This window comes from Ictidomys tridecemlineatus, chromosome 4, assembly GCF_052094955.1.
Source record: "Ictidomys tridecemlineatus isolate mIctTri1 chromosome 4, mIctTri1.hap1, whole genome shotgun sequence".
Taxonomy (NCBI): Eukaryota; Metazoa; Chordata; class Mammalia; order Rodentia; family Sciuridae; genus Ictidomys; species Ictidomys tridecemlineatus.
This window is the reverse complement of record NC_135480.1, coordinates 196,443,267-196,467,947: the sequence shown is the minus strand read 5'-3', so window position 1 is coordinate 196,467,947 and position 24,681 is coordinate 196,443,267. Positions and strand designations below refer to the sequence as shown.

The 24,681-nt window shown below is 45.5% G+C and overlaps 1 protein-coding gene across 7 annotated transcripts in view; it reads left to right on the top strand.

Moving 5' to 3' along the window:
- Cdk5rap2 (CDK5 regulatory subunit associated protein 2) overlaps positions 1-24,681 on the top strand; it is a 180,148-nt gene that overhangs the window by 106,942 nt on the left and 48,525 nt on the right. For 3 of the 7 annotated variants that reach the window (XM_021723477.3, XM_021723474.3, XM_078048083.1), the window contains 5 exons: positions 5,315-5,410; positions 7,278-7,465; positions 14,294-14,711; positions 20,641-20,872; positions 23,141-23,272. In XM_021723477.3, coding sequence (XP_021579152.2) covers positions 5,315-5,410; positions 7,278-7,465; positions 14,294-14,711; positions 20,641-20,872; positions 23,141-23,272 — 1,066 coding nt within the window. The remainder of the gene's footprint in view (positions 1-5,314; positions 5,411-7,277; positions 7,466-14,293; positions 14,712-20,640; positions 20,873-23,140; positions 23,273-24,681) is intronic. The other 4 variants (XM_078048082.1, XM_078048081.1, XM_021723475.3 and 1 more) reach the window with 3 other exon arrangements.

Sequence of the window (24,681 nt, the reverse complement as noted above, 5' to 3'; positions counted from 1 at the left end):
GGAATTGTTCCTTCCATATTTGTGTACACACACGCACTTAGACTCTAATACGGTTTTGTATCTTGTTTCTTCCAATTGCCATCAAGTCATAGCTCTTCTCCCATCTTATGAATGCATTGAAATGTAACTGCCTCACTCTCATTGGACATGTAGATTGTTTCGAGTGATTCACTGTTTTAAATTACATATTGATTGTCTTTGTACACAAATCATTTTCTGTGTTTAGGAGTTTTTTCCTTGGACTATATTCCCAGATATGTAATTTCAGGGTCAAAGGACAGCTATAGCTATACAGTGAGCATTCAAATTATTTTCATATACCCTCTTCCAGCAATTGTTAATTTGAAGAAGGGTAAAAGTGGCTAGATGCATGACAGTTGGTTGGGTTCCTCTCCTGACTCCCCGTTTGGAAACACACCAGCTGGGAGGGGCACACCTTCCCTGCATGCGTGGGTTCATGTAGAAGCCACCAGACAGAGACCAAGAGGGGCCTGTTCATGTTCATGTGTTCACTCTCTACTGAGCTGGCCCCCCTTTTCTTATATACTGATCCTTAATTGATGTAGCATCAGGAGAATTTGGTGGACAGTTGCTGTACAGGAGCAGTTTCAGCAGGTTCAGCCAGGTGGTGAGCGTCCAACACCATGAAGCATGCAGCACCTGGAACGGCCATCTCTAGGTGGCAGGATGGTGTAAGGCACATGTACCAGAACATCACAAGTGATCAGAAAAGCTGGTCACTCCCATTACTTACTTGTGTGGCTATACTGTCATTCTTAGGTGTGGTTAGAGTACTAAAGTTTTTTTGTTTTGTTTTTGTTTTATAGCATGGAGAGAAAACATGGATAAAGGAGCAGAATTTAATTGAGCTCAGGTATTTGTGGGATTGTCATGTTGAACAGAAAATAGACCTCCTGTGACTTTAGAGAGCAGAGATAGTGCTCAGAAGTAGAAGATGGTTGTTAAATATTCCCTTACCAATAATGGGGTACATTTTGGTTGGTTGAAGTGGATTTAATTAAAAGAAAGAACTTTCTAACAATTCACCTGTGTTAGTTATTATGAATTTTAAATGCTTTATAAAGCCCTTGGCACTGCCTGGCACATAGTAGACACTCAAAACACAGCTATTTTTATTTTTTTGTTTTAGTAAGTTAGTGGCAGAGTAGGAATTGGTAGCCATCTCTGTCTCTGTTTGGAGTTGTCTTTAAGTTTAGCAGTCATGTGAATTTCCTGGGGATCTTGTTAAGATGCAGATTCTGGTCCTGTAAGCCTGGCATGGGGCCTGGGAGTCTGCATTTCTGACAAGCTTCTGGATGGTGACTCGCTGTTGCTAAGGAGCACACTGAGTAGCAAGAGCAGACATAATTCTGAAAACCGCTTGGTTCTGGTTCCGTCTCGCTTGGGTCTTTATTCATTCTTTTGTCCTTGCAATGGTGTTTTTTTGAGCACCAGGTATTGATGTGCAAACACGACCCTGTTCCGCCTAGCATGACAGCGAGGAGCAGGGGGCAGTTGGAGCAGTGTGGCCAGAGCTGTGCTGGGGTGAACGCTGAACCAGGGGAGCATGTGGCTGGTGCCTGCAGGGAGCAGGAGGCCAAGGAGGAGCAGTTGCAAAGCCACCAGGAAGGAAGAGCGCAAGGGGCAGGACCAGGCAAGCAGAGTTCCAGACGGTGTTACTTAAGGAGTGAGGCAACAGCGGGCTTCCAGGGAGTCACATGACCTGCGCCCTTTGTCAGGGTGAGAGGGACAGCCAGCTTCAGTGTATGGAGACTGTCCAGGGAGCCCTGGGAGGTGTGGCGGCCCCTTCTGCAGCTGGTGGCTGGGCTGGAGGCAGAGCCCCGCTGCAGTGACGTGGTTCTTTCTGTCATCTTCTGTGTCTTCGAAAACTACTAAGTCACACGTGGCATTTGGGCCATTTATCTTTGTCCCCAACGTTTAGTTTTCTGATCATTGCTGAAAAATGAGTGTTTATTTTTAATTTCGATCAAGTCAAGCAGAGGTGAAGAGAAGTGAAAGTTAGTGTTTATCTCGGCGCCTCGAGTAATGGCGGGTTGTGGTTCTGAAATGCAGAAGGGCTTCAGAGCTGTTGCTGTCTCACCATGGAATGGTGAGTGTTAAGTTCCTTTGCTCAGCTAGATTTAGGGGAACTCTTCTCCTGGCCATAGGCAGCAGGGAGGGCCAGCTCCTCCTTTGTCCCTCACCCCGTGTGGATTTTACCTCCTAATCCAGAAGGTCTTTGAGGAACTTTCCTGGGCAATTTCTGAAGGCAGAAAAGCCACATTCAGGAGGTAAGAAGAACACTTTCTAGAAGCTTGGAGAACGACAGAGAGGACTTTCCACTCTCAATTTCTATGAAATCAACTTTTTAAGATTCTGCATGAGTGAGAGATCATGGAGCACCTGATTTGCTACCTGTATGCCGTTAACATTTCCCACTTGCCCACTTGTTTCCCTTCTTGTCAGTCCCACCTCCACTCAACCCCAGCTGCTGCTCTTATTTTGTCCTGGGTTAATTTTGTCTTGCTGTTGTTTTTATTTTATTGTTTTAAAAAGATGAGAGAGGCTAGCCAGGAGTGGTGATCCATACCAGTAATCCCAGCGGCTTGGGAGGCTGAGGCAGGAGGATTGCCTGTTCAAAATAGCTGTAGCAACTTAGCGAGGCCCTAAGCAACTCAGTGAGACCCTGTCTCTAAATAAAACATAGAAAAGGACTGGGGTGTGGCTCAGTGGTTGAGTGCCCCTGGGTTCAATCTCTCGTACCAAAAAAATAAAAAAGATGAGGCTACTTCCTACTTCTCAACATTTTATTTTAAAAAACTCAGATACAGCAAAATGAAAAGAATATTACAGTGAAGACCTGAGGTTCCCTCTCCTATTATATTATCGTTTCTCACTCATTCACCATCATCCATCTTATCTCTTTTTAAAATCAAATGTATTTTAATTGACACATAAAAATAAAAATTATAGATGTTACTAACGTGATGTTTTGGTACGTGTATACATAGCATAATATTTAAGTCAAGTTGTATGTATCTATTTCCTCAAACATTTAATATTTCTTCATAATGAAAACTTTCATGATCCTTGCTTCTAGTTTTATGATGTTCATTACTGCTATGTCCAGTCAGCCTCTTGCTCCTGTAGAATTGTACCTCAGTACCTACCCGCAAATCTCCTCCTTTCCTCCTCCCCTCTGCTCTCCAAGACTCTGCTAATCACTTTCCACTCTCAATTTCTATGAAATCAACTTTTTAAGATTCTGCATGAGTGAGAGATCATGGAGCACCTGATTTGCTACCTGTATGCCGTTAACATTTCCCACTTGTCCATTATCACTCCATTTTCTTTTTGATAAGTTTTTTTTTTGAAATTGCAAATATCAGTCTAAATACTTCAGCATGCATATATTTAAACTCTAGGTTTAGCTTCATGTTTATAGTTTATTTTTCTTTTAAGATCTTATTTGCAAACAGTGATATACAGACTGCATTTGCTCTGTTTTATAAATGTGTGTACCTGTGACCCAAACCTCATGAAGATCCCTTGTTTCCCTTCTTGTCAGTCCCACCTCCACTCAACCCCAGCTGCTGCTCTTATTTTGTCCTGGGTTAATTTTGTCTTGCTGTGGATTCATTTTGTCTATACTAGACCTTTATATAAATGGAAGCACACATCTTTTGTGTCCGCTTTTCTTCTGGTCAGCATGTTTTGGAGTTTGATCTGTGTTCTTACATGAGTCACCGGTTCTTTTTTATGCTAAGTGGAATTCCATCATATGAATACATGACACATTTGTGTATTTATTCTGCTTTGAATAGACATTGGGTAAAGGTAGTGTGAACATTCACGTACAAGTCTTTGGGTGGACATGCTCCCCCCCCCCCCACTGATTAAACCTGGAAGTAGAATTCCTGGGTTATAGTTTTATAAGGAATTGCCAGTACTTTTTCCGAAGTGGGTTAACATTTTTATGCTCTTGCCAACAAGTTTGATAGTCCTGGTTGGTCTGTATCACTTAGAATGTTTTTATAACAAGGAAAGAAGCCAGTAGAGAGAATGTTCCTCACTCCCCATATCTGTGAACTTTTATGCCTTAACAAGAACCTGGGCTCTGTATAATGCTTCCCAGGATAAACAGATGATTGAATGCTTGGATGTGAGTATGTTGGATGTATTTTGAACCTGAAAGGTTTCTATAAAGTGACTTTCTAAAGTCAGTTTGCTTTGTTTTGTTTTTCTTCTTCCAAAACAAGGTTTTTCCTCAAAAAGGGAAGGTTGAAAGAATTGAAGTTGGACTGGGAGAGTTATGGGTGTAATGGGCTGAGTGTAGAATGCATAAAATAAAATTGTGGAGATAGAACCGTAAGTAGCTCATGTATAGTGTGCCACTAGTGACCCAGTCCTCTCTAGTTTTAACACCTTCAGTGCAGAGCCAGCTACTTCATCCATGAGAGGAGGGTTTGAAGCAGCTTTGATTGACTGGGCTCCTTCCTGGAGTGGCTTCCTCTTCTTTTACTTTGATCTGGTTAATCCTACTGTTCCATAGCTGGGATTTTTGCTCTCCTGGAAAGCTGAGGTCTGACTTTCTGGAGAACTTTGTCCTGTCCTTTCCAGAAGATGCTAACGCAGAAGCTTTGGGTTTTGTACTTTTTTAAAGCATTTGAGGTTTATGTGGTCTTTATAAATATCTGTCCTTCATTTCCACAAGCATAAAGTTATCATCAGGCAAGCTTGGTACTCTCTCCTCATTAGTGATGAGGACTTTTTGTCAGCAGACTGACAGTATTGCTGGGACTGTCCATCTCAGATGTGTGACAGTCTAACAACAGCTTTATGCCCTGTGCTAAATAGGAGACATGATGCATAAGTTGGTACGGCACTTATTGCTTTTTTGCTATTTGATATGTTCAATTCCATCAATAGCCATTTTCCAAAATCTTGTTACTTTTATATAATCCAAAAGTGGATTTAGCAAAGGCAGAAATGGCAGCAGCACAACAGACAGCATATTCAATTTACAGCAGTGCAGACAGACCGTGCGAGGGCAGAGAAAGCCGACAGTGATTTCTTGGGGAATTTGTCCTTAAATTATGCTGATTCTAGGCAGCTGCATGTGATTGACAGAACCAGCACCTCTAACTTTGGCTAATTTTTATTTCTTGGCTTTGGCATTTGTTTCTGCCTTTTTTTGTTTGTTTTTTGCTCTGCATTTTAAAAAACAGACATCACCAGGCTATTTGTGCACATTCATGCTGCACACTTTTTTTGGGTTGCATTTTAAAACCATCCCATGCTTCATGCCATGTAGCTTCTAGCTAGCAAGGAGGACGAGGACACGATCAAAATTGGAGAGGATGACGAGAATAATTTCCAGAATGACCAGCATTTGGAGCAGAGTAAAGAGGTAGGAACATGGCAGTTAACTCCTTCTGCCATCTGCCCCACTCTTGTGCACAAGCCAGGCTTCGGTCTGGAGGGAGTCTAGTGGGTTTTCTGTTCATCCCTCCCATGTAGAGCCCCTACTGTGCTAGTGGGGAGCAGCTCTCTTCTATTTGAAGTTACAACCTGGGTGATGGAGTCCTTTGGGAAGCACCCGGGCTGTTATATAGTTGCAAATAAAAATGAGAGTTTTGGAATGGTAGGGCTTGCGGGGTGGGCCTGGAGAGAAGTTTGGAGAGCTAGCCCAGCCCATTCATTTTACGCACTGGACACTGACCTGTGAGGGGAGGTGCTTTATGAAGGACACAGAGTAACTAAGTGACAGAGTCATGTCTAGATTAAGACGAACTCTTGGATCATTTGATTGCAGTGTAAGGGTCACCAGTGGAGTGGAATGGCCCTCTGCAGTGTCTTGGAACCCAGAATGGTATGATTTGGGCATTAGGAGAATTTGACCCCCATCCACAAAGAATACTCTTCTAGCCACATTGCTCCCCAACATTTGGAGTGGACAGTATTCAAGGTTGAAAGGTTCTTGGAAGCTGAGATGTGGTGAGCAATAGCAGGCTGCAAGTTTGGCCTTTTGGTCAGTGTTCAAGTTTATGGAGTCATGAAAAGGAGAAAATGAACTACAGATAGTTTTGGAGAGCAAAGCAATTAAAATATGGGAGCTTTGGGGGACAGGGATACAGCTCAGTTAGTAGAGTGCTTGCCTCATCTGCACAAGGCCATGGATTCAATCCCTAGCACCACCACCACCAAAAAAAAAAAAAAAAGGATTTTGGGTCAGCCCTTATTTTGAGTCTGTGGTTCCATTGTCTCTGTGACCTTGGCTGGCCTTTGCTTGGCTGAGTTTCCTCAGCAATGAGGACAGTAACACTTCCTTTTAGGATTGTTATGACACTTAAATAGGCATGTAATAAATGACAATAACTGCTATTTTTATTATTGCATTCTAGACTTTTCCTTCTTTGGATTTTGCTTATTTGATAGATTTAATAACTAAAATGGTGGCAAACAAGACCTATAAATAACAGCTCATTTGTGTGGGTCTTGTCTTCCACTTAAAAAAACCTTAATCATTTTTCCAGTGTGAGAGATGGGGGTGATGGCTAGTGTGTATTTCACTAACAGTAATGAAGTCAAGAGGAGTTATTTATAGACCATAGAAGAAATTTACAGCTTTGACGAGGGGAGGAGGAATGCTAATTGTAGCACCTGAGACATGCCTGGAACAGGCTCCAGCTGGACGCCTCCTTGGTGCCACTCTGCTGGGACCCTCCCTGACCACGAAGGTGGTTCTGTAAATGACATCTCCGGGGGAATTAGGAACTCTCCACCTTCCTAATGAGACACTTCAGTACTGTGTTCATGAGTGAGAGTCTGTAAAGAGTAAGCCGGATTTCTGGCATATAATAAGGGACATAACGTCTCAAGAAGACTAATAATAAACATCCACAGTGTTGTTGAGGACACAGGTTCTGTGGAACCTCCTCCTAAGGAGGGGGCCATGGGGCAGGAGGACACTTGTGCAATGTGCACCTGTAGTGAGAGGACTTTTAACCTGACAGGGTTGGGTCGTCTCATCTCATTCTCCAGACCACTTTGGGAGGTAGCACGACGGCCCTCAGTTTGTAGACGAGGAAACTGAGCTGAGGAGAAGGGATGTAAACGGCTCCCTGCGTGTCTGCGTCTCCTCCTCTTCTCCCCTGTCCCGTTCCCCTTCCCTGTGCTCACTTGCGTTCACACCTGTGCTCTCCGTCTCCACGTTTTCTCATCCATGTGCCTCCTTCTCCACATTTCATTGTTTGACTAAATACTTATATTTGCAGATCACTGAGGACTATGCCAAATTAGGCAACAAAAATGGATATTTAAGACACATGGATTCCAATATTTTAGACTACGAAGGAGCCCACAAGCCTGTCTGCCCCAGAGACCAGAGCCAGGAAGCAGGGGAGCTCTTGGGTCTGCTTGCCCCTTTCTTGCACGAGAAGGCTGCATTGTCACTGGAATCCAGGTAGGACGGCCCGGGCCTGGCTTAAGGGGAGAAGGTGCTTGTTCTGCCCAGTGGATCTGGGTGATGGAGCCGGGCAGGGCAACTGAGAGCTCCTGAAGGGGCTGGAGGGATCTTGCCAGTCCTGCAATTAACTAATCAGGCTAGAGGCTGTGAGGGGCCCTCCTGTAAGCCCTTTGTGAAGAGGGAGAGAAGGCTTTCCTTGAGAATGGTTCCTCGGAGTCCCGGAAAGGGCCTCTTGACTGTTGGGAGAGGAATCAGCTCTGTCGAAACCTCCAGTTTCTACAATAGCTTGAAAGATACATTGTAGTTGTAAGTCTTCTGTTCTCTGTTGAACTTGAACTAAAATTCTCTTCTCATTATATCCGCTGGGAGTCATTCCTATGTGAGGAAATACTTCTGATAGTTTTCCTTAAACCAAAAAGGAGAAGCTGGTGTGTTGACACGTTCCATTGACCCCAGCAACTCAGCAGGCTGAGGTAGGAGGATCACAAGTTCTAGGCCAGCCACAGCAACTTAGCAAGAACCTGGCTCCAAATAAAGAGATTTTTTTTGAAAGGCTGAGAATAGAGATCAGTGGTAGAGCACCCTTGTGTTCAATCCCAAGTGTGCTCCCCACCCCCAGCAAACAAACAAACAAACAGAAAGAAACATTCAATACATTTGTACTTTTAAATTTTAAATTAATTCTTTACGAGCCATTTTCCCTATTTCATATTCTTTCTCATTCATCGTGACAGCTGCTTGGGCTTTGGAGCCAGAAAGAGCTGTGCCTTCATTGCTCAGTGCCTCAGTGTCTCCAACTGACTCTTCAGGTAGATTAAGTGAAATGGCTGGCATGTAGAGTGTGTTGAGTGGAAGTTTCTAGTTCTCTTCTGGTACAGCTAGAGAAATGGAATCAGTAACTGCTGCCTGTGGACTTTGGCAAGAGCCAGGCATCCTAGTAGTTCTGATGTCACTGGGGAGCCGAGCTCTACGGACTTCTCTTCAGTGGACAAGAGGGCTGCAGTGTTCTGTTTTGTGCTCGGCAAAGCTGCCCTCCCTACTCACTGCCGTCTTAACATTGCCTAGCGTGAGGCCTCCTGGGGGACATGCCCAGTGGCTATTCTGGTTTATAGGATAGTGAGGTTACCAGAGCTGGTACTTGAGAAATAGAGCATTTTATAAGCACCAGGCTTGGCATCAGAATTAAGAGATACTGCTGTCTCTGAGGACCACAGGAATACTCTTGGGCAGAGGCGGATGGGAAGGGTGCTCCTTGCCCCAGGGGTCAGGAGATCTTCAGCCCCATCCAAAGATCAGGCAAGCACGGGGGCCCCACCCGGTGAGCCGGCACTGTAAGCAGGCTGGCAGCGCCTGCGCTCAGTTACCTGCTCCTTCCCTGGCACCCTTTTAGGTCTGTCTGTTCCGTAGGCTTCCAGGCCCTGGCTGGTCAGTACTGGTGTTAACGGCTTTCTTTGTGCCAGTGCAAATCCACTGCCCCACTCATCGTTACTGCTCACTGTTTTTCACCTCACCAGTGACCCTGACAGTAGAGCTACGGTTCCAAGGGCCCTGCTGACGTCCTGAGCTGCACACACTCTCTGCCAGGCCCCTCATGCCAGCTTTACGTGCTCCTGTCAGTGATCTTTTTATAAAGATAAGAGCTGAAACCTGGGGACTTGATATTTCTCTAGCTAGTTAGTGGCAGAGCCATTAAAGCATTTTCTGGGGAGATACTCAGTATTCTTACTGGTAGGGCAAATACCAGTTTTCTGCCTAGAAATTCCTCCCAATAGGGAGGTGTTTCACTGCACTGGAAAAAACAGTGGGAGTGGGATGGGCCTGGGCCCCTGTCAGCTGCACCATTCAGATCTCGTGCCGTCTCTCCCACCTCAGTTTCTTCATCAGTACTACAGTGTGTTGGGGGCTGGTGCTTCTTTACCCCATGGGCTGAAGGAGTGCTGCTGGCTGCTGCTGCCATTCCCCACCCCGAGACCTAGGTTCACATTGACCTGTTGCATCCCAGCCCTCCTCAAGGGCTCGACTGGCCAGGTACTTGTGTTACACACATTCATAGGACTTGCCATGTTTCATATTTATTCTCACTTGTTCCAGGGTGAGTACTCGGCATGGCACAGTCAGGCTGGTTTGCAGCTTTTCTTCCCTCTTTTCCCACCCTTCCCTGACTGATGACCGTGCTGTTTATGTCATGGAGAAGATAGCAACAGTTCAGTTCAAACCCTTGCTTGCCTCTGGAGGTGCAAACTCTGTCTTCCCTACTGTGGGAGTAGAAGAAGAGTCCCTGCTCCTAGTCACACTACCAGCTCTCCCCTTGTGGTTTAATTCCTGTCCTCTCTGAGTCCTCTCTCTTTTCTGAATCATTCATTGTTTTCCTCTCATTGAACCATTTTCCAGAAGCATAAGACATGCCTTGACATCAGACATTTGGGAAAAGTACTCCCTGTGCCCTGATTTTCATCCATTCTAGTGACTATACCATTTTTTTAAATTTCCGTATTTCATTCAAGCCAAGGTATCTCGAAGAAACGTCTGTGTTCACCACGTGTGTGTTCTTCCTCCATTTGCTGTCTGTCCCATCATAAGTGCTTTCATACCCTCAGTCCACTTATCAAGGTCAGCAATGATTTCCAGACTGTAAGATCTGGGCTCAGAGGTTGCTTGTCCGCAGGAACCAGCCCTCTCCCTGGCCTTCTGTTTTCCTTCTGCCCACGGCGCTTCCTCAGACTCCCGTGTTGGAAAACATCAGTGTGTCCCAGAGCTGCATTCTCAGCCCCTTCTTTTCCCCATCTCTCCTCCTGTTACCCAGAACACGCAGGGCTTCTGCCCTTGGCATCTTCCCCTGCCACAAAACCCAGTCAGTGTTCCCATCCGCTTCTTCCCTGTTCCTCTTCATGTCTGTTAATAGCATTGCTATCTACTTAATTGCTGTAGGCAAGAGTGTAGCTTCCTCCAGCCCCAAATCCATCAGCAAGTCCTCCTAGGTCCATTTTAAGATGAGCTGTATTCCTAGTTCAACCACTTCGTCTCCCCACACCTACCTTTGTCCAAGCTGCTGTCATCTCCTGCTTGGGCTCCCCAGCTGCACACCTCCTTGCCTGTAGCCACTTCTATAGCCACCTCTGCCCCTCCATAGTCCTCCACAGAGCAGCGAGAGCTTTTAGAAACCTAGATCAGATCATGTCTCTTCCGTTCTTAAAACTCTCCAGTGGGTCTCTGTTGCCCCTGGAGGTAGATAGGAGATTCTCAGCTGCCTCTCTGTTCCTCTGCCTTCGTCACTCACTCTAGTTCACTGGGCCCCGGACTCCCAGCTGAACCCTGTTTCCGTTCCACATCCATCCAGGCTTGTTCTCACCAACAGGCCTTATGACAGCTGTTCCCTCTACCTGGAGTGCCCTATGCCTGGTGTGGAGGCCTGGCCGTGTCTTGGCTGGGTGTCAGTTCTGTAGAGTGGCCTTCTCGACCAGTCCATCCAAAGGGCATCCCTGTTTCTCTGCTTTACCTTCAGATTCACTCCTCCTGCCTTCTTCCCTTCTAGTCATGGTACTTTTCATCCCTTCCTGTCTTCCTTAGTTCTGGTGTGTGTGTCAGAGTATGTCTGTCTCGTCCCTAATGACAGGTAAGCTCTGTTTCTCTTTTACCATGTGTAACTGATGCCTTGCGTGTCAGATGAAGAGTACTCAGTAAATGTTTGAATAAACTTTCAGACAATTAAAAGCTTAACATCATAGCAGAAGGTGAGTCTAGAAAACTGGAGACTGTTGGTGCTTCTTGGGAGTCAGAAAGTTCTGTGTTCTAATATTTTGCTACAGGATCCTCAATCTTTGTGAGCCCATTTCTTCACCTATAAAATGTGGTTACTGATAGTTCCTGCCTCAGTCAGGATGAGGATCAGTGTGTTTAAAGGATCTGGAGCATGGCAAGAGCTTAGTGAGGTCGGTGCCTTGTTTTACATCATCTGCATGGCACTTGTGCTCAGGAAGGCAGAGAAGCGTGGGCCTCTGACAGGACCCTTGGACTGAACTGTTCTAGAGGTCCTGATTCCAGTGACAGCTTAATGAATCTGCGGTTCAGATTCCCAGCAAAGTAGTACTTGAAATGTTTTTGTCTAATAGCAGCACTGCTTTCGTATATTGTAACGGCCTCTTTGCACCTTTTACTACCCATTTGTAAAGTCTTTTTTTTGGGGTTTTATTGCGTGTTGTTTGGTGGTGAGTAATGGTCCTCCTTTGGTTAGCTGAATTGCAATTGTCATTATTTCTTATTTGTATTAAAGGAAAGGAAAGGAAAGGAAAATCAGTTTAACATCTCCTGATGCTTGGAGTACCAGAAATATTTTTAAACTCTGGGCTTATTGTAGTTTAAGATGGTTTGTATATCTAGGTTCTTCCTGTTAGAAAAGAGTAATGTGCTATACATTTTAGGTTTCCCCCCCTTGCTTTATTTATTTATTTTTGTTCATTTCAGTGTGCTGTAACTGTTTAATTTGAATTTAGTTAACTTGGCCCCTGATCTAGATCATGGGAATTCAGCTATGAGGAGAGCCTTATCCCTGCCTTCAAGGACCCAGTGAGGAAGATAATGGGTGCCTGTCATTTCTAGTGGGAGTGAAGGTCCAAGGGAGTGAAGACCAGCAAGTATTAAAGGCATTGGTAGGGCCTGGCTTGTCTACGAGTTTTGCTGAAACTGGCAGGATGGAGAAACCAAGGAAGAAGAATAAGAAGTAATATAGTGAAGGCCCATCCTGTTTCCTTCTCTTGCCAGCTGCATGCCCGCACCTTGGAGCCACCTCTCCATTCCCTTCCTCCACAGTTCCCTACCTCAGTCTCATCCCTCCCTCTTCTCTTAGGACTCTCTTGTCTTCCATATTTGCACATTCTTATTTGGAAGTCTTCAGATTGCCATGTGATTTCCATTTTCTTGGGTGTGAATTCTCTCTCAGGGTTGTCTCTTGTAGTGATGGCTTTCCTGTGCAAGCTCAGGTTGCCTGTACAGGCAGCACCCGGCTTTCCTCTTCCTGCGTGTGGGCTTGAGGTGCCTCGGCTTGGTCTTGCAGGGTCTTACTAAGGGCCCTGGGCATTTGCCTGGTTCTCGCTTCATCATGCAAGTTGCATTCCTGGCTCCAATGCTTTCTGCACCATCCTAGCCCCCTTTTCAGGCTTTGCTTCCTCTGTTTCTAATCTCCATTTTTTAAAATCCTGATTTTGAGCCCTGAATTGCATCTTGAAAAATTCTTTTATTCTTTTTTGCTGTTGGTTCTGCAGTCACCCTGGAGTAGAAGGAACTCCTATGTGCTCACTCCACCATTTTGACAGGAAATCTGTCCTTTACCCATCAACTAGTCATCTTTCCAAACACACGTGTGAGCAGCCACCGCACCGCAGGCCTTTCAGAGGCCCCCTTGCTTATCATCTTGTCCATTCCTAGACTGCTCCAGCACCCCCACCCCTGGATGGACTCTCCTGGACTTTAGAAGCCCCCTCCGACATTGTCCCCACACCCTGAGTGGACTTTACAGTGACTTTCCCTTGCTAAACACCTGCCTCTAACACCAATCTAAGTCCCTACTGTGGTTTTGTATGTCAAGGGTCTGTTACAGTGGCTGGAACAAGAAACACAAAGGAGGCTTCTTAAACCGCTGCATGCCGGTGCCATTCCAGGTGTTCTTCAGGATAGCTAAATTTTGGTTTCCTGGAAAGCAGACCCTGGGATATGGACTTGGGTACAACTGATTTGGTTGGGATATGGCACCAGGGAGCTGAAATGAGAGCTCAGGGAGAGTGAGACAGGATTGAAATCCTACCCAGGAAAGGTACATTAGTGATCTGGTGACTGCTGGGCAGTGGGGGCCCATCCTACTGGGCATCTTCCCAAGGGACAGTATGACCTGTGTTGTACCTCTGAAGGATGGAGCCTGGGTCACGGGTTCTCTGCCCCATGGGTTGAGGGTCTCCCAGAGGTGTCAGCCATCCCACACTGCCTTGCTGGCTGGCTCAGAGGTTTCAGAAAGAGCCCCAGAGGGCACTCAAGATGGGACTGCCTATGTCCACAGGAACTGCTCACACAGTTGCCACTGAATCAGAGGTGGGCCAAGGACACTGGCAAGGGGTATGGAAAGCATCTGCCAACCAGACACTACACTGCTTTGTCCTCATAGCTATCCTATGGAGAGACACTCAGTCTTCCTTTCAAAAAACCATGAAGTTAGAATTCGAAACCATTTTATTTTGTGGGTATATGATTCTGGGGATCGAACCTGGGGCCTCACCCATGCTAAGCAAAGTTCTACCACTGAGTTATGCCTCCAGCTCCTGAAGCCATTTTTATCCGCCTTCAAAGGCAAGGTACTTTCTAACCTGTATCTGTACCTGTGTGCATGTCAGTGAAACGTCCCTTCATTAATATCTGTTCCTTGAGTATCTATTTGCACCAAGATGGATCAGGTCACCCATAGACCAGCCAGGCTGGTAAGATTCATCCAAAGCCACATATGCCTTTGGCTGTAAGAATGGAGTCAGGGCTGTGGGGTGGGGCTGGGAACCCTGTATATGGGGAGGGTGGGGCACCTTATGATCCGACCTGGGCCCAGTCTGCTCACTTGCCGTGTACCTCATGTCTTACCCATGAGTTAGATGTTGTCATGTCTGTCTTATTTGGGTGTTGTCATGTTATACGGGATAAATGCTTGGTGTGGTCCCTGGCATATTTGGGGACTCACTGTATTTCATGTAGGCAGAATCTGGGTAGGAGTCAGTGGGGGAAACTTGGGAAGGTGGGTAGGGGCCAAGGTGTAGCAGGAAGCTTATTTCTCCCACTTCCTTTCCTTTGGAGAAACAGGCCAGACCTTCTGAAAATGCTAGGTGACTTGCTTTTGGAACGAATATGCTTGGCAGAGCAGGAAGTTTCTGGAAAACACCTTGATGGTAAAACTGAGAAGACACTTCAGCAAGTGGCCATTCAGCAAAGAGGTGAACTTGAACCTTTCGTCCAAGCCAGCTCATTCTCCAAGCCACATGATGAACAGAAATTGACTTGGGATCAGCTGGCAAAGACAGGCGAAGTGGCCAAGGTGGAGCTCAAGGATGCCTCAGTGCAGACTGTGGCCAAGGAGGATGACCTGCTTGGGTTCCGACGAGGAGGAGAGAAGCCATCTGGCACCATATTGAATGCTGAGCCCCAGCCAGAGACCTGGTGCCAGCCGCCAGGGCACCAGGCCACTCCCCTCTCCGGCCCCTGTGCTAGCCACAAAGTAAGTTTGTGCAAACATTAATTATGATTTACTTTATACAAACAAAAACTTGAAAGATTACTTCCATTTTCCTGTTTTTGTGAAGAGACGATCTGGTATCTCCCCCTGCTTGGGCCGCTCCTGGCCTACACCTGGAGGCCTGGGTCCTCCTTAGTGTTCCCATCTTCCCTCTCTCCCGCCATCCCCACCCCCATCTCTCCTGTACCCCCGCACTATCTCATTTATCTGTATAGCATGGCATTTTGGTGTTTTCCTCAGAAAAATCCCACAGGGAATCACAGGCGCACGTCTGTCCGAGGCGTTCTCTTTCATACCATTTCACATGTCTTCTTAGAGTGGGTGCATGAGAGTCCACTGTGAGGACACTTTCCCCCATGGACATTTCCTTTTATAGGATGCAGTGAAGTTGTAGTACTCCAAATTTGAGTAAGGATGAGAACTGGCTTTTATTTTGAGGACTTTTATAGGAGAGGTGTTGTTCTGAGAGCTTTCTCTATTGAAGCCAGGTTCTGAGTGCCCAGGTGTGGCAGTGCTTAAGGGCTGAGCTGAGGTTTACACTGTGTCTGACTGCACAGCCAAACCCCCTCCCTGGTCAAGCTACTTGGCAGCCATGGTGGCTTGAAATGGTGGGGTCTGGTTTGATGAGCAGGTCTCTAAATGTTGGTTTCCCTTCTACTTAGGGACTCTCCCTGAGCTTCTCTGAAGATTAGTCAGCTATGCCAGATTGTTCAGAATCAGACTTTCTTGGCAATGTTCTATTGGACAGCAGCCCCCGTGGGAGAAGGTTGGGGTTGAGAATCCCTGTAGCATGGAGATGTGTTCTGGTAGAGAGGGAAATAGGTCGGGTTTCTATTAGAGCTCCAGTGTAGACTGCTGTATTCTTACTTCTGACGGATGTTTTGTAGCAGAGAAATCCACTGTACACAGTGCTTCATAGCATCAGAATGGAGAATTAAGTTTATTTTCTGACCACTAAATTACTGCTTTTGTGCATACCAAAGAGAGTTAGATATATCATTAGCAAAATTGCTTTTGATTGTTTTAAATTATGCACCAAAACTGTAATTTCTAGAAAAGGGTTTTCTAAAGATATCAGTAGAGACCAAAAAAAAAAAAAAAAAACAAAAAAAAACCAACCTACTGCCATTATATTAATGGTACTCAAAATGCAAATTTGTGCAATTTGGCTAGAATAGAAATGCTCTTACCTGCCCCAGCTCCTTTGGTTTGTACCTGCATATTAGGAAAATGAGGTAGTTTTTTTTGTTTTGTTGTTTTTCATTTGCTTTCTTTCTATTGTGTGGGAGATGCCATCCTGTGTTCAGGAAAATTGGATAATTAAATGGACTTAATTTCCCCAAATACATTAAATATTTTTTTTTTTAGTTTGAAATTATACTTCTTGCTTTTATTTTCAAAAGGAGGGAAACTGTTTATTTTTGTCATCTGCTATATATACCAGGGATTGTGCCAAATTCTGTTTCATCTTGTTTTATCTACTCACAAGGGCGTGAGTTTGGTATCACGCACATTTTACTTATGAAGAAATGTTGGCATCATAAGGTCCAGAAAACCGTGCAGAGTGACTCAGCGGGCAGGTGGGGTGAGAGGCTGTGAGCTCGTCGGCTCATAGAGGCCGCAGAGCTGCATCACACACCTGCGTTCCTCCTGTCACCATCGTGGCTTCAGGGTATGCATAGAAACGCTAGTGATTTTCTTTGTGACTTTGGTGGCCACAAAATTGATAATCCCATGGCTTAGGCCAAACTCTGTTTTCCTGTTATGAGGAGCATCATGGTAGCCGAGGCCGACCGAGACTGGTGTCCTCCTGGTTGTTCAGTCAGGGCTGAGTGGGTGTGCTTTATGGGCATGCCTCCCTGTGTTTGCATTGAGCTTGGCCACTTACCTGGTTGAGTTTTGGGGTGGGAAGTCACCTGACCTCTCTCAGTGGCTGGAATGGGACAGTGTGACCTAGACCCTGGGGCTGGCCTGGTGGCAGAGTGAGGCAAGGTGTTGCACATGCCTAGGGCTGCACTTTGTACCTGGTAGGAGCCCACAGTGCCTGGGCTCCTGTCCTCTTTCATTCCCAAGTAAGAAGTTCCAGTATGTCATGGCTATTTAGGTGGAAGGTGGGACTGTGTTTGGAGTCCATAAGTAGCACTCTTTGTGGCACTCCTTTAGGCCTGGCATTAGGTTGACTGATGCCATCTTCCAGTCTGAGAGTGGCTTTAGCATTTGTGTACTTGAAGATATCTTTTCTGCTGCCACATGACACACAGATTTGGAACCAAAAATAGAGATTGGTGGAGACAAATGACTGGTATTTTCTGACCATTGTTGTTGAGGCAACAGCCTCCTCCCAAGTGGTCCCCTCACCTCCTCTGTCTTCTTTCCTGGAATGCCAGATGGAAAGCATCTCACTTCCTGAGCGCTGGGGACTGAAGAGCTGATTTGAGCCTGATCATTGTACCTTCTTGTGGTTTGACATTGGACAAACATAGGTGTTTGGTATTTCAGCTGTTCATCTGGAAAATAGGCAGGATGCCTTCTATTCTCCCATGAGCTCTGAGAATGCAGCGCTTACTTGAGGGGCATGGGAGACTGTTTGAAAGCATTTTACACCCCAGAGTGTGCAAGAAGAAGGGCCCCTACTGTTCCTTCTTCCCGAAGGACTTTGGTGATTTCTTCATACCTCAGGTGCCAAATGTTTCCTTTTAAATTTTTGAGTACCTTCTTTTTCACCATTTAAAAAATTTAACAACTTTATTGAGATATAATTCACATATATCATATAATTTATATATCATCCATTTAAAGTGTACATTTCAGGGGCTGAGGTTGTGGCTCATCAGTAGAGCATTCATCTGGCACATGTGAGGCACTGGGTTCGATCTCAGCACCACTTAAAAATAAAATAAAGTCCACCTACAACTAAAAAAAAAAGATTCTAAAAAAAATAAAGTGTACATTTCAGTGGTTTTTTTTTTAAACAAATGAACAGTTTATTAGGAATTAAATAAGGGTATCAATGATTTTTAAGTCTATTCAGAGTTGTATAACTATTACTAATCAATGCTAGATTTTTTGGGGGGAGGGTACAAGAGATTGAACCCAGGGGCACTTGACCACTGAGCCACATCCCCAGCCCTATTTTTTGGTATTTTATTTAGGACAGGATCTCACTAAGTTGAGGCTGGCTTTGAACTTGTAATCCTCCTGCTCAGCCTCCCGAGCCATTGGGATTACGGATGTGCGCCACTGTGCCTGGCTGCATGCTAGATTTTTGTCAACCTGAAAAGAAACCCTGTACTCATTACCAGCCACGCCCAATCCTAGGTAACCACTGACTCTAGGTCCACCTGTTCTAGACATTGCATATGGATGGGATCATGCACTATGTGGCTTCTTCCACTTAGCATAATGTTTCCAGGGTCATTCATGCTGAAGCATGGATCAGTACTTAATTTATTTTTGTTGCCAGGTAGTATTCTAATATATGGTCGTGCCACATTTTATTAATCTATTTATCAGTTGATGCAATCTGAGCTGTTTCTGCTTCCTGGACATTAGGAATGATGTTGCTCTTCATGTACAGATTCTTGTGTGACATATGTTTTCATTTCTCCTGGGTGTCTTCTTAGTGGTAGAATTGATGGGTCACATGGTAACTCCTTCTTTAACTTCTTAAAGAACTGCTGGGCCTTTTTCTGAGCAACCCCATCCATTTTATATTCTTCCTAGCAGTGTGTGAGGGTTCCAGTTTCTGGGTTCTCACCAACACTGGTTATCTTTTTTATTATAACCATCTTAATGGATATGAAGTGATGGTGTTTTATTATGATTTCATTTACGTGTCTCTGATGACTCATGATGTCGAGAATATTTTCATGAGTTTATTAGTTAGCTGTATGACATTTTTGGAGAAATATCTATTGGGTCTTTTGCCCATCTTTTTTTAAAAATTAAATTATTTATTTATTCTAATTATACATGATGGCAGAATGCAATTCATTTCATATTACATATACATTCGTGTCTTCATACATGTATTTAGGGTAACTCATTCCACCATCATTCCAGTCTGAGAGTGGCTTTAGCATTTGTGCACTTGAAGACATATTTTCTGGAATGGTTAACTCATTCCACCATCATTCCTACCCCCTTGCCCTATCTAAAGTTCCTCCATTCCTCCCATCCCCCAGTCCCATCGCCATTATGAATCAGCATCCTCATATCAAAAAAAACATCCTGCCTTTGTTTTTTTGGGATTGGCTTACATTACTTAGCATTATATTTTCCAGCTCTATCCATTTACCTGCAAATGCCATGATTTTATTCTCTTTTAATGCTGAGTAATGTTCCATTATGTATGTATGCCAAAGTTTCCCTGTCCATCATCTACTGAAGGGCATCTGGGTTTGTTCCACTATTTAGCTCTTGTGCTACTATAAACATTGATATGTTTTTCCCATCTTTTAATTGAGCTTTTTTTTTTTTTTTTTTTAACTGAGTTATGTTAGTTCTTCATGTATTTTAGACTCAAATTCCTCTCGCAGCTTTTGGGAATGTTAAAATTCCCCACTTGAAAGATACCTCATTGGGCCTCTGCAGTTATAGTTTGTATGTACAGTCCACAGTGTTGAGAGCCTACCATGAACTAGTTCTTGTGCTGGAAGCTGGGGACCAAGATATGTGCAGCCTGGAGCTTATAGGCCGGTGCAGAAGATAGTGAACATGAAATCATAATGAGACTACTCATTTCCTCCGAGGAGAATTATAGGGGACACTGACTGTATAACAGAGAGGCTCAGCTTGGTCTTGGAAATCAAGGTTCTCTTGAGGAAGGCACGTTGAGCTGAGTGCTGATGAATGATTTTAGGGTAAGTGGAGGAAGTGGGTATGGGCAAGAGTGAGCATTCTAGACAAAGGAGTCATTGTAGGCTACGGCCCTGGGGTGCAAGGGGAATGTGCATTTTGAACAATCGACAGAGGTCAGTGTGGCTGAAGAGTGGGGTAGAGTGGGAGATGGGTAATGATGCAGACTGCAGGTTCTGCAGGATTTGCAGGCTGTGGTATGGACTTGGACCTTTGTCGTAAGAGAACCGAGAAGCAATTACAGTAGTTTTAAGCAGAAGACTAGCAGGCTTGTCTTTTTGCTGCAACATGAAGAGTGGATAGAGAGAGCAAAGGTAAACGCAGGAGACCATTCAGGACACCCAGGCTGTGGCCCAGGAAAGCTAGTGGTGGAAGTGGAGGCTGGGAAGAGTTGAAAGAGTTGAGGGAAACGGAGTTGCTGGAATTTTCTGAACCCCGTGAGTGAAGAAAGTGCATGATGAGAATAAAGAGATGCTTCAAAATGATGCCAGGTGTCTGGATTGTGCAGTAAGTGGACGGTCATGTGATTTACCAAGACAGACAGTAAGACAGTGGCATAGACCTGGGAACACAGTGTAGTGGAAGTGAAGAGTTGAATTTTCAGTTGACCCTGGACAGCTTGTAAGGCATTGCAAATGAAGATGCCCAGGATGAGCAGTTTGGGAGCTCCCAGCTGGAGACTCAGTAGCCCCTGGCATAAGGGGTTGTTCTGGTGGCCCAGCAGTAGGGGGAAGGCAGATTGGCTTACACTAGGAGTGGGCGAGAAAGAGGAAATAGGGTTTAAAAAAAAAAAAAAAAGTTTTCCAGAAGATTGTGTTAGAAAAAGAACTGCCACACGTGGAGCATCTGGGTCATCTGGGAGACAGTGGGCCCTGCCTGAGAGGGTGTTGGGGAAGCTTGACATAGATACCGTTATAGGATCCAGAAGTCTGGGCAGCCAGTTGGAAACTACTTTATAGAATTAGCATGAGGATGTCAACCATGCAACCAAAGGAAGTGCATTTGTCGTGTACTCATTGTTGTGTGTGTGTGTGTGTTTTTTTTTTTTCCCCAGGATACTAAGAAGTCCCGCTTGCCCATCCTCATAAAACCATCCCGGTCATTAGGAAATATGTATCATCTCCCCGCCACCCAGGGGGTGATAGCTCGGCTACAGGGCCAGATCCTAGAGCTGCAGGGGGAGCTGAAGGAGTTTAAAACTCGCAATAAGCAACTGCACCAGAAGTTGATTCTGGCTGAGGCAATGATGGAGGGGAGGCCAATGCCTGACCCGATGCTGCTGAATGGTAAGCACCAGGAGAAGCACCTTCTCCATGAACCAGATGGCCCGGAGAGCTACCTGAAGTGTCCACCTTGTTGTTTAGTATAAATTTCATGATTTGCAGTGACTATTCTTAACTCTTGACAAATATATAATGGAGGAAAACAATACAGAAGATAAATCTATTGCTTTCTTTTTATCCTGGAATCTGGGTAAACAGGATTTGTAGTGCTCTTAGGTCTTGGGTTTCTGCTGCCTTCACTTGGAGTTGTGTGCAGGTGCCCAGTTGTGCTATGTGTTGAAGCTGGGCATCTTGGCCTGGCTCTGTCTTTGGAAGCCATAGGCATACAAAATAGGAAAGTGAATGTCCCCTTTAGAGGATTCTCTGGACTCTCCAGGCCATCTTGGAGCAGATTTGGAACCCTAGTGACCTCGTATCTTTGTCTAGAAGAGACCTACCTCCTCACTCACTTTGAATCTGCTGCCTCTGGTCTCCTGGGTGCCATTGCGGGGCTGGGGAAGAGTCCCTGGGTTAAAAATGTGCCTAATGTTCAGTATCCAGAGACTTGGAGGAAGCACTTTAGGTGCCCTCTGGGAATCTAAGGATGCTGGGAGTCCTCTTGCAGAAGGGTAAGGTCAGCACATAAGTAGCGTTTTACATCACTGCCTCAGGATCTGTGTGAGTCTACGTAAGTACCCAGTGAGGTAGGGAGCGAAGAGAGCATGACACCTCAGAAAGTGAGTAGAGAGAGGTTAGCTGTGTCAGACATTCCTAGTAGGGTGCCTCAGACAAGGATCAAGGGTGGACCTTGGGATTTGACATCAGGGGCTTTAAAGAGCTGTTTCTATGGAATGTGTGGGTCTTGATTGGCCTGGATTACCATGGAGAATGGAGGAGAAATGTTGACACCAAGAACAGACACCTCTGGGAGATTGCACTGTCAAGAGACACAGAGAAATAGGGAAGCCAGGAGCCAAATTATCAGTAAATCTCCAGGGATCTGGTAAACCAGCAGATGACCAAGGATGGCTACAGTAAGGTAAGATTAGCAGCATGGTCTGGCAACATGAGCTTTGAAGTTGGAGTTTTGGGGGGAAGAGACAGAATGATCTGGAAGTGGCAGTGAAAAGCAGAAGTACTTACGTACTTCTAGATCCGTGGTACAGAGATGGGTGAATAATTTACTACAGGGAAGCCTGCAGAAGAAACAGTGTCCTCAGGGACAGCCTGGGCCACTTAGCATAAATGGGTGAGATGAATTTTCAGAGAAAAGATTGATGGTCTTTGCCAAGAAGGGTGTGAGACCAGGGGAAGATCGTGTCCAATCAGGGGATTCTCAGAGATGGGTCGGAGAGGTGTTGGAGGCTTGGATTTCCTGTGGTGCTAATAAAATGAGCACCTGCTGTTTGTTGAGCCCTGCTATGTATAATAAGTACACAAGCCAACTGAATCCTCCCAACAGTGTCTCTTTCTTAAGTGGAGGCAGCAGTTTCAGAGAGAAGTGCCTTGTCTACAGTCCCACAGTTAATAGCTTTCGGAATTGGATGCCAAGCAGCCTGCCTGCATTCAAAGTCTGCATTCTTTCCTCTTTCTTGAAGCCTAGTCTATGATACTTCTGTAGATTTTATAATCTGCAGCCAGAGATGTCTTACATTAGGTTCTCTCTTGGATTTTCCACAGTTGAAGTTTCAAGGAAGGTTGGCTTGGGCAGAATTGTTCTTCCCTCCTTCCTTTCCTACCTTCTGTCAATCCGTTCTTTCACCATCTAGGCATCTGTTCATGCATGCAATGAGTAGTCCTCAGCACCTGCTGTGTCCCCAGCCCCTCACACTAGTAGGAGCTGTGACTCAGATGCAACCTCTGCCTTCTGGGAGCATCCTGTCAAGTTGGGGTGGGGGCAGCTGCAGATAATTAGTACTGTGCAGGGATGTGGGGGCTACAGAAAGGTTTTTTTCCTTTCTTGCTGAGATATTAGGGGTCTCAACCAGATGCTGCTCAGGTTGTTTCCCAAAAGACCCTGGGGCCTCTCTCTGTGAAAAGTGGGCATGAGTTGATGGAATTCATTTTCTCACTCATAGTTTTTTGAGAGCCTGGACTTAAACCATTTCAGACAAGCCGCAGTATATTTATGCTTTTTATGTCCTGTTATGGCAGCTCAATAGATTAATTTTATCTTATAAATTGCATTTTGCCTCCCCAGTGTTTTTATTTTCCCTGTTGTATCTTTGTGTTCTTCTCAGTTGCTTGGCCAAGTTTCAAGTCTGTCGTTTTATTTTTCTTTCTCTTTGCCAGTGCCTGCAGCTCAGCCCCTTGTGGGACCAGCCTACCAGCAGAGCCCAGGAGAACAGATGGGAACCACAGCCATGCCCTCTGCTCACAAAGACAGGGAGGTGGATGACAACCAGCAGACAAGCCTCAGGACGGGTCAGAACTCAGCCCTGTGTGCATTAGGCAGCTACTGGGTGCCAGGCTAGGCCCATAACAACCATCTCAGCGCATTAGCATCGCTCCCGTCTGACACAGGGGACTCTAGCCCACGTCTGTCACCCAGGTGCCAAGCGGGTGGAAGAGCTCATGGTCCATTTGACAGGCCCTGTGTCAGGCAGTGTGTGGGCTCTGGTGGCTGAGCCTGAGCAGACACGCTGCCTGTTTTCAAGGTGCCTCAAAAGCCAGGGCCGGTCAACACAGCAGCCTGTGAGTGTTCAGTGTGGTGCTGCCGTTTGGAGGTGTGCACAGAGTCGGTCAGTGGGAACATGTAGAGTTGTGAGTGAGGTCACTGTCAAGTTCTATGTCCTTTATAAAAAATTAGAAAGTATTACTAGTGTACAGGTAAATACAAAGGATCATAAAGCATATACCTGCCTTCCCATTAACCAGAATGAGCGAATCCTTATTTTTTTCCTTTTAACTTAGATCTTTTTCATTTAACTTAGATCCCCTTTGTTAAAAAACAAATAGTATTATTCTGGATCTCCTTCAATCTGTGAGAAGTAATGACCATGAGGCATAGTAAATCCGTCATAGGATGGCCATGGGAACACCAGTCTCTGGAGAAAGGCCGTGCTGTGGCCCTGGTCCTGTTGGCCAGAAGTCAGGGCAGTGAATGAATGGTCACATGCTCCTGGGTGTCCTGGGCTTTGAGAAGAAAAGTACTTTACCAGGCAATATTACTACTACTTAGTTCAATTGTGGAAAGTTCTAGAACTACAATATTTTTTATTATACAAATGAATGGTTCTGAGGACATCTTTGGCATTCTTGTTAGTGATTATTGAAGCCTTCTTGACACTTTCCCTTTTCCTTTCACTGTGGCCTTCCTGTAGTTTTCTGAATGTGCATCCAGGACTTTGCACCACCATTGTCACTGCTCCTGAGCCACTGCCTGGCTGAAGCTCCCTCCTTAGATCTAAACTTTTGTTTTCATGGGAGCACTCCTGCATCCCCCAGGATTTGAGCACTGTTACCCCCCATATCCCTCCCGGCCACCAGCTGGTGTTGAATTGACTTGCCCAGTAACTGTCCTCAGGAATGGGCCTGGTGGGGCCCTTTCCTGCTGTTTCTTCTTCAGGAGCCCCATTGTACACACTTGGGGTATGAATGATGGATTGCACAGGCATGACTGGCCTTCCCACTGAGGGTACACAGCTATCTCTTTACTCATGCACCCCAATGCAGGAGACCCCTACTGTGGGAGCTCTGTGAAAGAGGCAGCTTTTGGAATGTCATGGGCAGGCAGTCAGGCTTTGACAGAGGTCCCTGCCGCTCACTCGTCATGAACCTTGGGCAAATTCTCAAGCTTCCTAAGCCTGGACTTCCTCTTCTGTACAATGGGG